This window comes from Camelus ferus, chromosome 5 (genome assembly GCF_009834535.1).
Source record: "Camelus ferus isolate YT-003-E chromosome 5, BCGSAC_Cfer_1.0, whole genome shotgun sequence".
In the NCBI taxonomy this organism is placed as follows: domain Eukaryota; kingdom Metazoa; phylum Chordata; class Mammalia; order Artiodactyla; family Camelidae; genus Camelus; species Camelus ferus.
This window is the reverse complement of record NC_045700.1, coordinates 83586268-83600694: the sequence shown is the minus strand read 5'-3', so window position 1 is coordinate 83600694 and position 14427 is coordinate 83586268. Positions and strand designations below refer to the sequence as shown.

At 39.6% G+C, this 14427-nt stretch overlaps 1 protein-coding gene across 3 annotated transcripts in view; it reads left to right on the top strand.

The window, feature by feature from the left end:
- Positions 1 to 14427, top strand: part of PAX3 (paired box 3) — a 91383-nt gene that overhangs the window by 65139 nt on the left and 11817 nt on the right. For all 3 annotated transcript variants that reach the window (XM_006186889.2, XM_006186888.2, XM_032480339.1), the window contains exons 6-7: positions 5284 to 5449; positions 6323 to 6537. In XM_006186889.2, coding sequence (XP_006186951.2) covers positions 5284 to 5449; positions 6323 to 6537 — 381 coding nt within the window. The remainder of the gene's footprint in view (positions 1 to 5283; positions 5450 to 6322; positions 6538 to 14427) is intronic.

The following is a 14427-nucleotide window of genomic DNA, read 5'->3' as shown; positions in this document are numbered from 1 at the left end:
AGCTTAGGCCTTTGTTGGTATTGGATACAAATTTGGACGGTAGCTACGTTACATTTATCAGAGCTAAATCTGAGCACACAATCTAAGAACTGTTGTACAGCAAAGGCTAATTTGCCTAATTCACCTCCTGAATAGCTGTTATTATGCAAATAATGGCAAGCACTAAAATTTTGTGGGGAAGAATGACTTGCAAACATTTATGATGTGTAAAAGCTTTAGTAAATATTCCAAGAACTCCATGAAGCAGGCGAGCATTGTTCTGTTTTACCATCAAGGCAGTGGAAGACAGGAGAGAGAGTTGCTTGTTGGAAAAACATTTAACTAGGAGTCAAAAGATGTGGGTTTTGGTCTCAGCTTTGCCAAAGGTGTTTTGCTGAACAAGTCACTTAATTCTGTTGTAATCCTGCTGAGCTTCAGGTTTTTTTTTTTTTTTTAATTTTCATTTAAAATGTGGCATCTGGATCAGATGATCTCAGATGATCTCAGTCTGGGTCTGTGGACTACCAGGATAATCGTGGATGGACTTCAGGAGATCTGGGAAACTTGAGATGTGTAGACAAACATTGTGCCTTTGCCTCTGTGTGTGTGTGTGTGTGTGTGTTACCAAGTCTTAACTAGGAAGAGGGCCCCTAGTTCTCATCATATTTTCAAATATCACCTTCCCGTGTTCTTTCCTTCAGTTTAAAACACCTGGGGTGTATGATCTCTCAGCTGCCTTCTGGCATCAGTAATTTGGGATTCTCAGGGAAGCCCAATGGTGGTTTAAAGTCATCTAACAGATCTGTATAGTTCAGAAGTTAAGATAGGTATGGAATATTTGGCCCTGAACTCTATAACGAAGGAAAAATATGGTCACCCCTACAATTCTCTTTAGAACTTTGCTTTTGGGATGTATCGAAATGTAGTTGGTTATGCCTGCCTGCATGTAGGTCATGATCCTCTGACATTCACGGAAGCATGACATTTCTCCTCGTCAAACTGGCCTATCCTCTCCCCAACCTGCGCTCCATACAGTGGTCAAGGCCCGTAGCAGGAAAGGTAGGAGGGCTGGGTGGGTGTGATATAGGAGAGAGGGGGTGGAGTGAGCAAGAAGGGCCCGGAAACAGGCAGCTTGTCCCGAATTTACCTACTTGGAAAGTACTGTAATTGGCGCTTTAGTATCAGCTCTAGTATTTAAGGAAACGTTTTTATAATCTTGTTGTGAATTCTCTTTCTAAGGATTAAGTATTACATTCTCTTCCTATTTTTCAAATCTCATTTGAAATAAACCATCTGGAATAATGTAGGTTAGATCGCCTTAGAGGACCACACCAAAAATGTGAACCAGTAATTTATTGATGGGCAAAATTAGGCTTACGCCCTGGGACACTTAGCACTAATCCAGGAAACTTGGAAGCAATTTGGACCTGAGCCTCCATTCAAGCCAAACTGCTTTCAATTATTCGAGGTGTTGTTTGGGCACTTTCCTGTTTGCTCATGGGCACAAAAGGCTTTGGCTGTGGACCACAGAGCCCAGAAAACAAAGCAAGGCTTTAATTCTTGGATTTCTCAGGCAGAGGTGTCAATGTGACATTTTTACTTAATAACTAACGTTTATTGAACACAATACCTCTTAGATATTCTTTTAAAAGCTTTGATTGTATTGTCTCATTTAATTGATCATACTGTCTCATTCAATCTTGTAAATAAATTTTTTATTTCTCCCATTTAGCAGATGAGAAAGCAGAGGCCCACTGATATTAAGCAAATTATTCAAGGTCACAGAGTTAATGAGGGACGGGGGGAAGGTGGGATTCAATTTTTGCCTGGTCTACATTGCTTCCATGTGAAAAGTACTACTGTTATCTTTTAAAATACTAAGTTTTTTCCAACGTGTATTGTTGAGAGTCTGGACAAATTGGTTACTTATTTTACTACCGAAGAGAAAAGTTATGAAAACCTATTCTTTTGTGATTCATTATCTTCCCCTCCTAGGTATCAGGATGTTTATGGGGGTCTTTCAATCAATTTCAATTTTGCATTAAAAAAAACAACTGGATATTGTGTTACTCCAGAATGGATCTAAAGATCGTTTCTGAAAGGCATGGATATGGCTTTGTGGAAGGGCTCTGAAGACAGATATACAAGCAGGGAAAGATCCGGGGAGCAGACGAAGATGAATCAGGCTGCAGTTCATCAGACGAGACAAGAACTTGCCGTGAGGGAAGGTTTTGATGTAGAGTGATATTATACAGGCAATTATAAGCAATTAACTGTCTAATAGTAGTTATTCACCAATGTATGTCCCCTGCCCCTACCTCCTTACCACGCCAAGTGTGATGTGGAGGGCCAGGTAATGCTGCACGAGGAGAGTGAAATCACACTGAATTAGAGGTTGGAAAATGACACTTAACAGGTATAGAGCAGACTTTGTACAGCTTGTTTGTTTCCTGCCCTACTGGCTAGGAAATTGGTGGAACACATATTCTCCTCTAGATCAAAAGCCTGTTTGTCTCTGTTGCTATTGATACTTTTTTTCAAAGCTTCAAAGAGACGTTTCCAGTCATTGTAACAACCGAGTCATAAATGGCTTCCATCCATTTTAGATGAACTTTTCAGTGTTGTACATGTGCACGTGTCACTCAGTAGATTGCTGTCTGTTAGGAAATCGTGATGCAGTATTGGAAGGGTTAGGCAAGACTTCTGAGTGCCAAGGATTTGTCTTTCAGTCAAAGGTGGGGTGATAACCACATCCCAGGATCATTGTGCTTGGCCAGTTTGGGTTTTTAACATGAAGATTATTTCAAGGGCACTTTTCTCTGTTCAACGTAGAAGGTGTGTTGTGCTTTATGAGTTTCAAACACTTTCCAATTCGTGACTTCAGTGTGTTTTTCCTCTAGTGTTTCTATTGGCAGTTTCAGCTGGTTCTGGGAAACCCAGAGACTGATAGCAGCAAGATGATAGAAGAAAGTGATTAAATGGCCAGAGACAGGCAGCCCAGTCTTCAGCAAGCCCTGGTTTATAGCCCTCTGGATTTATTTAGCCTAAATTTAAACAACATTTATATTCTTTCCTTTGGGAAACTCTTGAACCTCCTGTTGAAGGTTTGTTTTCCAGTGAAGATTCGCTCCCCAATTATTTCTCTTCATCTCTTATTGTAGTTATAATACATATTGTATTACAAATAGAAGAACTTTTAAATCCAATGCCTGGTGGGTTTACTCAATGTCTTCAATATTTATTTGTATCATTTTGGAAAAATGAAAACAAAACGGAAAAACCTTTATCCCTCTAGCCTTTTGGATTTAATCTTTTGAAGGGATTTGTAGAAAGTTAACGATAGTTTTTTTCTAATTTATTATTTGAGCAAAGACATTTTTGATTTTCAAAACTGGGTTATGGAGGAATTAGCATGAATGTGAATCAACAGTAGGTTGAGACTGATGGAGCAACCAGGCAAAGCCCACCCACTGGATAAACCAAATTTGCTTTATTTATCTGAAGGCTACAGCAGGGAGCTGGCACAGAGAGACTGGCAACGTGCTCTGATAATTTCAGAAGTGCAAGCTTCTAAATTCTTCATAAAGAATCTCATCAGTAGATTTTGAGGACAGTAAGTCTGAATGAATGAAGTCACTTTAGCACTTTTGGAAATTCAACTCTCCTTCCAGCCTAGTACTTAAAGCAGAAGATGTACCGCACACAGGTTGGTTTAGATAAGTGTGGGGGACCCCTTCACCTGAGCCAGGTGTGCCTCATTAATCTCAAGGTTTTATACTATAAAATATGCTCACAGGGCATGGTATGGTCCAGTGTACTCAGGCATGAATTTACCCTAATTTCTCACCCTCAGCTCCTCAGGCTAACCAGCTTGTTCCAAGCACTTCTCTGAAAACAGTTTTCTTACCCTGGTGACTCTGGGAGTCATGCTAACAGACGCTTAGACTTCCAGTGAGAAAACACAATTGATGCAGACCTGAAATTGAGTGCTGTTCATGGTTCTATTATCCCAGGTGGCAATTTATTAAGTTAAGTAAAACTCTAATTCAATTAGGCATCAACATGGGAAAATATTGACTTACCTTCTTTTCCTGTTGGAAACTTAAGGAGTATTAAATGTTAGCGTTCTGAGGAAGTTCACACAACTTCCCTCACCAGTTCTTGCAGCATAGCTAGAGAAGACCAAACTCCTTTTCAGACAAATGCTTGAATAAATAGCAAAACTTTAAGCAGATGCCCTGGCAAAGCATTTGTTGAACTGGGCTTTCTTGCTCCAGAAGAGAGATTTTCCTTCCCCCACTCTTTCTAAAGCATTGTGATTTTTAAAGTTACAGTTACGTTGTACAATTGCTAACCCTGTTCCATAAGGAAATCAAGTCTCATCTTTTCTTAGACATGCTGGTTTCTTGCATTATCACTTCCAACTGGAGGGACCCCTTTTCTAAGTCATATCCAAACTTTAAAGTTAGTTGAAGCTCTGTCTCCACTCTCCACTTTTCCTGATTCTCTGAATTTTCAAACACGGAGCTTCTACCTCTCGTGAGCCGTTGTTTTGGCTACCTTGACTACTCTGTGAACTCCTTGAGGACAAGACTGTAAGCTACAAGGGCACAGGGTGCTGTCTTATCCACCTCTTCATCCCTCTGATAAAAAGAAAGGTGCTTACAGCTGTTGTTAAAAGAAATAATTAACATTATTTAAGGGATCTTCATGGATAAAATACTTTCATTTCTTGAAATACTTACCTCTTCAGCATGTATTTCCACTGAGATCAGTACAAAGTCTCACACTTTGGAAGGGATGGTAAATGGCTCTGTTTATCCTCTGGGTCAATTTATATGACTCTCCAGGAGCAATGCCAATGATATCCCTAGAAATACAGGGACACTGACAAGACTATAACATACAAAGTTCAGTGTAACAGGCAAGGCTGAATTAGGACATATGTTACGTGGGGGCCTACAGAGCTCCTGGATCCTCCCCAGCATGCTGTAGTACAGGGAGGAGGGGGGGTACTGATGGTGATAACGCGGAGTTCCTGTTGTCCCCATTCCTGCTCAGCCATCCCTGCCCATGCTCTGCAGGGGCTCTGTAGGACCAAGGAAAGCCCCTGAAGTCCCTCTGCTGACCCCTGACATTTAACTCTCCTTTCTCCCCTGACAATGCAGCCCAGAAAGTGGCGGGCTCTTGCATCTATCTGCCCTGTCAGTAAGGGGCCTTTAATCTGTTTTAGCATGAAAAACTCATTAAGAATGTACTATTATTTCATCAATGAAATCCTCAAATTCTAAATTAAATCCATAGGTCTGGTTTAGCAACCGCCGTGCAAGATGGAGGAAGCAGGCTGGAGCCAATCAGCTGATGGCTTTCAACCATCTCATTCCGGGGGGATTCCCTCCCACGGCCATGCCTACCCTGCCAACATACCAGCTGTCGGAGACCTCTTACCAGCCCACAGCTATTCCACAAGGTATGGAGGAAGGGTGTCAGGGGTTAAAATGTAACTCCCAGTTGCTTTCCCTGCTGCTTCTTTTATGCAGTGACATCGGGATATCATTGTGTCTGTTTGTATGTTAATTGCATTACATCAGGTTGTCCTGAAAGTACCTGTCACATTTCAGAAACATAGTTTGTTCCATGACAAGCCTGAATCTCTCTAGGTAAACTGTGTTGTAATATAACACTGTTTCAATATTTTAAAATGAAACAAAACAATGAAATAAAACAAAACAACCTTCCTAAATAAATATGCAATTTGCTTTTTGTTTGTTAAAACTTCACCTCTACATTTGTGCTCCAGTCTGCAATTAACTGAAGCTCTATGATGGCTCCTAACTGCAGTAGAAATAGAGGGAAAGTAAGCTTTGATAAAGTCACTCTCTGTTATTGCATACAGGTGAATGGGATAAGTGATAAGACTAAATTATTTTGGATTATGAAAGATCGCATTCTAGGCATTCAAAACTATACTATGCTTTGGAAGTATATTTGCTAAGAAACTTGAGACTCGCAGTTATTACACTGGTTAATTCTCGTGTTGATTAGTAACATTCATCACCAAAATAGGTTGGTTCACGCTATTAATGTGATTTTTGAATTCCTGTTCCAGGTGAGTGTGCCATGAAAGTATATAAATAAATTATGTACTTGCACATATGTGCAGAGATGTGGCTGTATTTGTTATGAATGGCTCTATACCCACATATCAAGAGATGCAGTTTGAAATTTACGTTTGGTTGACCAGTAGATACTGCTGATGGCTTGGTGGCTGTGAACTTTTGCACTGAACTTTCTCTGTTGGCCTCCAAAGGGACTTTATGGCTGACAATCTTCTTCCTTGCAGCCGTGTCTGATCCCAGCAGCACCGTTCACAGACCTCAACCGCTTCCTCCAAGCACCGTACACCAAAGCACTATTCCTTCCAACCCGGACAGCAGCTCTGCCTACTGCCTCCCCAGCACCAGGCATGGATTTTCCAGCTATACAGACAGCTTTGTGCCTCCTTCCGGGCCCTCCAACCCCATGAACCCCGCCATTGGCAATGGCCTTTCACCTCAGGTCAGTCCCGTGTTTTCAGACAGACGATTTGCTGTATACCAGAACCAAATAGTCAATTCCCTGAGGCGGTCATATAATGAATTGCCAAATTTAAACCATAATGTATTCTTTATACAAGCCACATGATTTCAGTTTTCTGGTTTCCTTTCTCTCCACCCTTCCCACAGGCTGTATCAAAAGTTGTAGCTTAGACTTAAAATCCCAGTGACTTTTTTAATGTAATCACGGAGATTTTATGTTTATACTTAGTCGTCAAGGCATTCATCATCTCCAGTCTTAGTTCTGGGCTTTGGGTAAGAAAGTCACACACTTTTTCTTTTTTTTTAAAGTGGTATTTGGTCAGCTGATAGGGTTGTGAGCAAGGACACCTAATAAGAAAACATCAAAGCTTTTATACAACATTCGGAGAGGAAGCTAACAAGCTGTGTGGAGAGAGACCTAGCTGATGCCTACAGAACTCTGGGATAAATGAGTGATAAATGCACAAATTAGGAGAATTACCACTCTTTGGGAATATATAGATATTTGAATGTTGTAATTGTTTTTCTAATTTGCATTGGACTATGAGCTTTTCTTGAGAGATTATATTAATAAATTGCCTTGATAATTGCATGTCAGAGGGTTGGTTAAATTTCCTACATGTGGCATCTGTCTGAGGTTGACATTATTAGCAGTTGTTTAAATACAGATCACTTGATTTTATTAGAGGGCACTTGGCCCAGGTGGTGAGGAGAGCTGCCCGCTAAATTTGGAGAAATGTCACGAAGGGTTGCAATCTATAATTGCAATCAAGAATCTCTTCAGGGCTGAGAGTGAGAGTTTTAACAGCTTTATCTTTTCTTAACCCCCTTTTTCCTCTTGGTGGTTAGAAAAACAGAGAGGAGCTCAGAATGACACAAATGAAAAGTGAAAAGACAATTATACTCAATTACACACTAATCACTGACTATCACCGCTGCCTGAGCACCAAGAGGGCATTCTAATAGGCAGAAAATGAGATTTTAATGGCACAAAGGGTGGCCAAAATAACGACTCATATATCTTTGCCTTCTTCGTTTTCTTCAACTTGTGGTTTGTGTCTTTGGAGTGGAGTTCCTGGGCTCTGCACAGCGGTGATAACTCTGAGCAGCTGAAAAGTTCAAAGCCATTGGAGTTGAAAAGAATGAATAGCAAAGGCAATGAAATAAACATTTCTGCCTAAAGGCAAAAGTTCATAAATCCTTTTTTTGTAACAGTAAATGTAATTAAGTTTCATAGATTCCTATGGCACATCCTGGGACTGAAAAAAAAAAAAAAGAGGTGGCTTTAAACCTCAACTGAAAAATAACAACATGAAAACAATGGACGTGCTTCCTGCAGGACTTTAGTACATTTAATTTCCAAGTGCTGGCATTTGTGAATGTGATTTTGCATGAAAATCATGGACTTTTATTAATAGATTCTTCTTTAAAATGCCTGGATTTGTAGTGTAGAAGCTTCTCCCACAGTTTAGAACTAACATCAGAACTGGTTATCTCTGCGGTTTTAAACATACGTGGTTTGGGGCCACAGAAAAGCTTTTTATGAACATGACTTGGTTGGAAGTTTTAATAAAAGTAAAATTCAGCTCTAACCACTTCTGCAAGGTAAGACAGACCCAGGATTCTCTTGGCGTTTCTGTGTTCAGTCATAATAAAAATAATGGCATGAATCTGTATTCTCTAAGTGAGGCTGCTAGTTTTTTGTATTAGAGGTGCCTGCTCTTGTATGTTATAATAAGTGTGTTATATCATTGTATATAAGTGGAAGTATGAGCACTTGACCTTGAAACTGTTATCCTTGATTTCAAGAAGCCTGGCTATGATTCCAGTGTTGGTGGTAGGGCGGGAATCATTCCAATATCAAGCAATGGAAAATTCCACAGGCAACTTCTGTATTTCTTTACTGTGCTCTGACATATTATGTTAACTCCTTACTTATTACTTTGCAAATATCCAGGACATTTTGTATTTCTACCGTATATTTCCTCTTCAAACTATTGCTAGGAACCCATGTTGGAACCCATGTTGTCTTAGTTCTTGCAGCACCCCCAGTTAGAAAGGAGACAGATAACATGAAGGTTCCTCCTTATTTCCCTAGGCAAAGTTGGAGAACAAAATACTGAGTGAATCAGTATCTTGCCAAACATATTTACAAAACGACCAAGTGGGAAAATTAGGAGAACTGGGAATTAGAACTCAGATTTCTGTAGCCTTTAGGATTTACCGCCTCTTGGGAGCGCCTCTGTTTAAGCAGGGTTGGGGCAGCTGGGACTACTCTCTGCTTTTGATTGTTTGGCTTTGTTAAAAATATTGTGATGAAATTTGAAGAAGAGAGTCCACATCTAACAGCTAGTTTACCTGTTAACTAGGGAAGAGAGTAATGAAATGGTGGTGCCTTAGTCTTCTTGCTTATTATACAGAAGTGCTTATTAATATATCGGATCATGTGACATCAAAAATGGGATTAATCCTACAACTACGTCCTCCTCTCCTCTGACTCGCTCATGTCCTCTGCCTCCACCTGGAGGCCTAATGTGCAGACAATTGAGCTGAGTCTCAGAGAGCTGGCGGCCCACTGGAGGCCACCGCGCTGACAGCGAGAGAACTGGGACTAGACGGAGGATTCCCGGCTTCTAGTCTAGAACCTCATTTGTGACAGAACTCAGCTGGGTCAAGAGGAGACATGTTTCATGAAAAATAGAGACATGGGGCTTTAGTCGTATTTTAAAATCATTTTGTAGAGACTAAGTTTTCTAAACTTTCAGATTCAGGTTAATTAATTCTTTTTGCTAGTACACTCTTTACATGGTTTTTTTTTTGCTTTACAGAGTTTTCTTATCAATCTTTTAACTTTCCCCAGTAATATAAAGTACTTCATAGTTATTGTAGGAAATGGAAAAATAAAAGAACTTAAAAAGGTATCTCTAGAGTAGAAAAAAATTCCCCGGGGCAGCCACTGTTAATGTTTTTGCATATTGCCTTTAAACTCTCTTTGGGTCTGATGCTTTAAAAAAAAATATGTAATTGAGACACTAAGTATATGTAACGTTGCCTCTTGCCTTTTCCCTGCCTTTCCATTTCATCATAGATCTTTCCCTACATGTTTGTTTAAACTGACCTGGATCTAAAGGGTTTTGGGTTATGATAATCAATTCATTGTAGATCTCTTTAGTCGACGCTATTTGACATGTTGAAAACATCCGTGTATTTTATTTTATTTTATTTTATTTTATTTTATTTTATTTTATTTTATTTTATTTTATTTTATTTTATTTTATTTTATTTTATTTTATTTTTCCTAGTGTGGAGATTGATGTATCATTTGCCATTCAGACTTGGAAATCATGAGTCAGAATGTGTGTGGACTCTTGTCGAATTGGTTTCCTAGTTTCTTGTCAAGGAATTAATAGACACCATTATGATAAGCGAACTGTTTTCTTTGTTTGTGTGTGGGATTTAGTTGAATCTCCTTGGGTACTCTGACATATCCTTCGAGCAAAGATTCTTGTAAAGCTTGAAATCAGAGCTGTTAGTCAAAAGGTGTTTCTTAGATGCCCTCCGGCCTTTTCTCAGAGAAGTTCTCTGCCTCGGAGGGATGGGTGTGAACCATTGGCTCAGGCAGGTTACACCTGTCCAGCTGGTCAAATTAGAGTTGCAGTAGACTGACATGCATTTGTGACAGTCTAAATTTCCGATACTGATGAAAAATTTTAGAAACTGTGGTCATATCTTTCCTCAAGTTGCTAAAACCATCTTCTTACTACTTAATCGTGTATCTTGTTCTCAGGGAATTAGCAACTGTATTCGGGGAATAGTTCCATTTTATTTATGGAACAGCTGAGGCCAATGTGACACAGAGTCCCTTGCAGAGTTAGAAGACAAGTCTATCTTTCTTTCAGTTGTTACTAGTTCTTTAATAAACCAAATTACACATTTCACTTGCTGAAGAAGCATAACGTCGAAGAAAGTTTTCCATGGCTCCAATATTGATATTCAACTTGATTTTCCTGCAGGAACAGTGGAAAGTCTTCACAAATGTAGGTCTCGGCTTCAACCCTCCCTCAAAGGCTGGATCTGTCAGGGAACTTAAGATTCTTTTTAGTGATGGGTGAGACGGGGATGGGCTAATTTCCTTGAAAATTTTCTAATTTTCTCAACGTCTCTGAATTGCTAAGATTTTTGAATTATATAACCCTTTTAGGAGATGGGGCTTTTATAACAAATAACAAAACACCTTCTGAGAAGAAAACCATTCAACTGGCTCCACTCTGCAGCAGCAGCCGTCTTTTGAAAGGCTGTGTTTTCTTGGTGTGGGGGCACTACAGAAAGAACCCAGGGAAATAGAGATCATGTATTTTGCCTCCAAATCCAACTAGTATGTTCCCAGCACCTTCCTGCATGTGCAGGAGAGAAAAAGGAATGCCGCCTTGGAATACAGAGCGCCAAGGCAATACTAACATGTGCTTAAGACATGAGACTAATTAACATTCAGCCCATGTTCTTCTAATTAACCTTCTTTTGCAAGAAACATGACACTCGCTGCTCCTCCACCTCCAAAACACAGAGAGCCAAACCCCCAAAACAAGGCCAATTAAATGAACAAACTTTTATCATTTCAACCCCCCATCCCCATTTCTACAAACTCCACAGTTTTGGGTGACAACTTCTAATGATTTCTTGAGTGAAATACAGTATCAGTGTGTTACATGGTTTCTAGGACAAAAATGGGCCAACTTGGCTGCATTTAGGGTTCATCAACCATTGCAAATGATTCTTCAAATGTTTTGGGTTTGGTAAAACCTAAAACACATTTTGCCAAGCACTTTTCCTCCTTAATTTTTCAACTGTGTATTTTAGGGAAAATTTGATCCATATGGTTTTGATTCATTTACTCTTATATCATTGACATTTTTTTCCTATGGAGACATTTGATATCCAAGAAGCTTTCTGAGCCTTTCCTACATTCATTTTAAGCATTTTTCTCCTTAAAAAGAGGAAGTCCTCTTTGCAACCTCAGAGGCTATAAATTTTGAGTACTCTCTCAATTCAGCAATACTTAAAAATACATTTGGTATAAATCTGGATTATTATGAACACATTTTATGTTTAGAGCAGATGGGCAGATTTTCATTTCTGGTTTACGAGTGAAACCAATGATAAAATAAGAAAATAGGCTTAAGTTACAAAAAAAGTTTTGTTTTAGACAACGTTTAACTGTTATTAATAAATCCCCATGGTAAGATCTATGCTCAGAGGCCTCATTTCCAATTTTGTCCAGGTCTTGGGTAAGATGTAATTGAATAACCAGTACACCTGTCTTGTTTCATGGATAATCTATTGAGGAAAGAAAAAATTCTCGTAAAGATTTGTGTACCAGGCTTAAACATGCTTGAGTGTTTGCTCAGCACTCAGCACCTTAGGAACAAAGAGTAGGTCTGCAGATCTCATCAAGTTTATTGACCATTCATCTGTTAAGTCTGGTTGAATCATCACAGCTTTGTGGGGATGAGATACTGTCTCTGAACTAGACCCAAGAAAGAGCAGATAGAGCTTCAGACTAATGAGATGGTGGTTAATGGTGGACGACACCAGGATCAACTTTTGTTCTTTTTCACATTTTACAAAAGAAAACCTCTAACTGTGCCACCCATCCAGTTGCTTTTAAAGAATAATATTGGAGTTGAGATTATTAGTGTGTAATGTATGTAAATTGCATATTTGGTGTCAGCTACGCTCATTAGGCTGCTTCTCCATTTCATGCATATATGTATTAGGCTGTTGTGGTTCCATTTCAAATTTGATTTCAATTGCTCAGCACAGTTTCTTTTGACAAACATTTGTTAATCCTGAAACTTATTAGGGAGAAGCATTTAAGTGTTAATATGTGTACACAGAACTCCAGACTGCTTTTGATTTTACTTGTCATGTTTTTGGACCACAGTGTTCACCATTATCTCAAATTCCTTAGCTGCAAGGCGCGATGAAGGATCTTTTGTCCATCGAAGGTGTAAGGGCTTACTGCAGATGAGTTTGTTATGTGGATGGGGTACAGTCATTAAGAATGGCTGTGATGGGTACTCTCTGTGTCACGTAGGGAGAACATCCTTTTCACTGTGGCACAGCAGTTCCTTCGCCTTCTCTTATTCTGTTGATACATGTGAAAGCAGTAAGATTGCCCCTGGTGGTAGGGCCAGTTCCTGTTTCAGGGCAGCTATTTTTCTGGAGATTTGGGGGACACATCCAGAAGCTCTTGATGCCAGGACCTTGGTTTGGTCCATTTGACACACAGGCTGCAGATCCGGAGCCCTCAGCCTACCTTTATTGCCATGAAGAACCAGACAAGCAGGTGGCCTGTCACCAACTCATTTCCCCACAGAGGCACTTCCTTCCTTTACACTTTCCAGAAATTCATCTGCGGAAGAAAAAGGAGTGCTTTTGATTAAAGATATTGGTTGGGTGTCAAACAAAGCTTAGACAGAGAGACATTCCATACAAAAGTGGCAGCCTCTCCACAAAGTTTCAGCCCCTTTCTGTTTCATTTCCAAAGCAGTTCATAAGCTCCAAACCAGGGCTGCAGAAGCGTCACATGTTTATGAAGGCTCAAGGATGTTTATGATCATAAATAAGCCCTTTTCAGCTATACCAGAATAGCCACTTGGCCCTTTGCGTGTTTCCATTCTGCCATATTAAGCTTTCAAGATGTTCTGCTCGGTGGTGAAAACACTGCTGCTAATCCATTTGTTGAATCAGTGCAGGCTGTAATTGACCTGGTGCCTTTGGTTTTTCTCCGAAGGCTGTGGTTGCCACCCTTACAGAGTCCAAGGAGAGCCCTGGTTTATGTCAACTCTAGCTGCAGCCTCTTGAGTCAGTTACAGATTTGGAGAATTGTGAGAGAAACAAGTTCTTGGCCAAACTGTCCTTTTTAAAGAAAGGGAGGGAGCAGCAGCCTCCAGTGACTGAATCTTACATCATGTCACTGAAATGAGCCACAAGAAAACCTTTCTTGGTGAATTGAATTTTATTGGTGTCTGATGAATTGATTTGAATAGAAATTCCACCAGCTACTTTCTTCTGTACATTGGACACATCAAATGTAATAACCCCATGGTTTTGGGGCCCATTTGAATTTCTTTAGTCACTGAGGAGAAAAAAAAATTGAGCGTGATTGCTTAGTCTATAACTAAGCTACTAGAATAAAAAGTTTTTCTTTGTAGTCAGTAAAACACAGGAAAGCCATGCTGGGGTCTAGTGTGAGGCCAATGGTCTGAATCAACCTTTTACATGTGGTCGGGATGCACTGTAAAGTTTTTAATTTATTACTGCATTTGCAAGATGGCAGTATCTACAGAAATCTGAATACTTGCATATTTATTCAATTAGAAGCTGAATGTGTGCTTTGTACTGCAGACACAGAAGACTGGATTCGGCCATTAGTTGTGTACTATTTTTTGTGTTATTTTTTTTTAAAGACTCTGTCTCTGTAAAACAGTCTGGGTTTCATCAGAGGTGTATATTTTTCAATGTGTAGTATAATATTTAAAAATTTATTCTTGACATTTAGCTAGCGTTCAGTCAACTAGAGTTTCTGAGATTAGTGGTTGCATTTTCTCCAGTGATCAATGGAAAAGATAAATTGGGAGACCCTTTGAGACTTTGCATTTTGTTGAATCAGAGGGTTGTATTTCTACCTCATAGGGAATATTTCTTAGCTGTGAGATAACTGGGTAGGCAGTCCTCAGCAATGAACTAATGAAGGGCACAGGTATTATTTAAAGAAATAACCATCTTCCCCTCTCCCCCAATACTGATGTCTCATTTTGGGGCAGCTGGCATTAAAAAAAATCTAATTAAACAATTGCAGATTAACAAA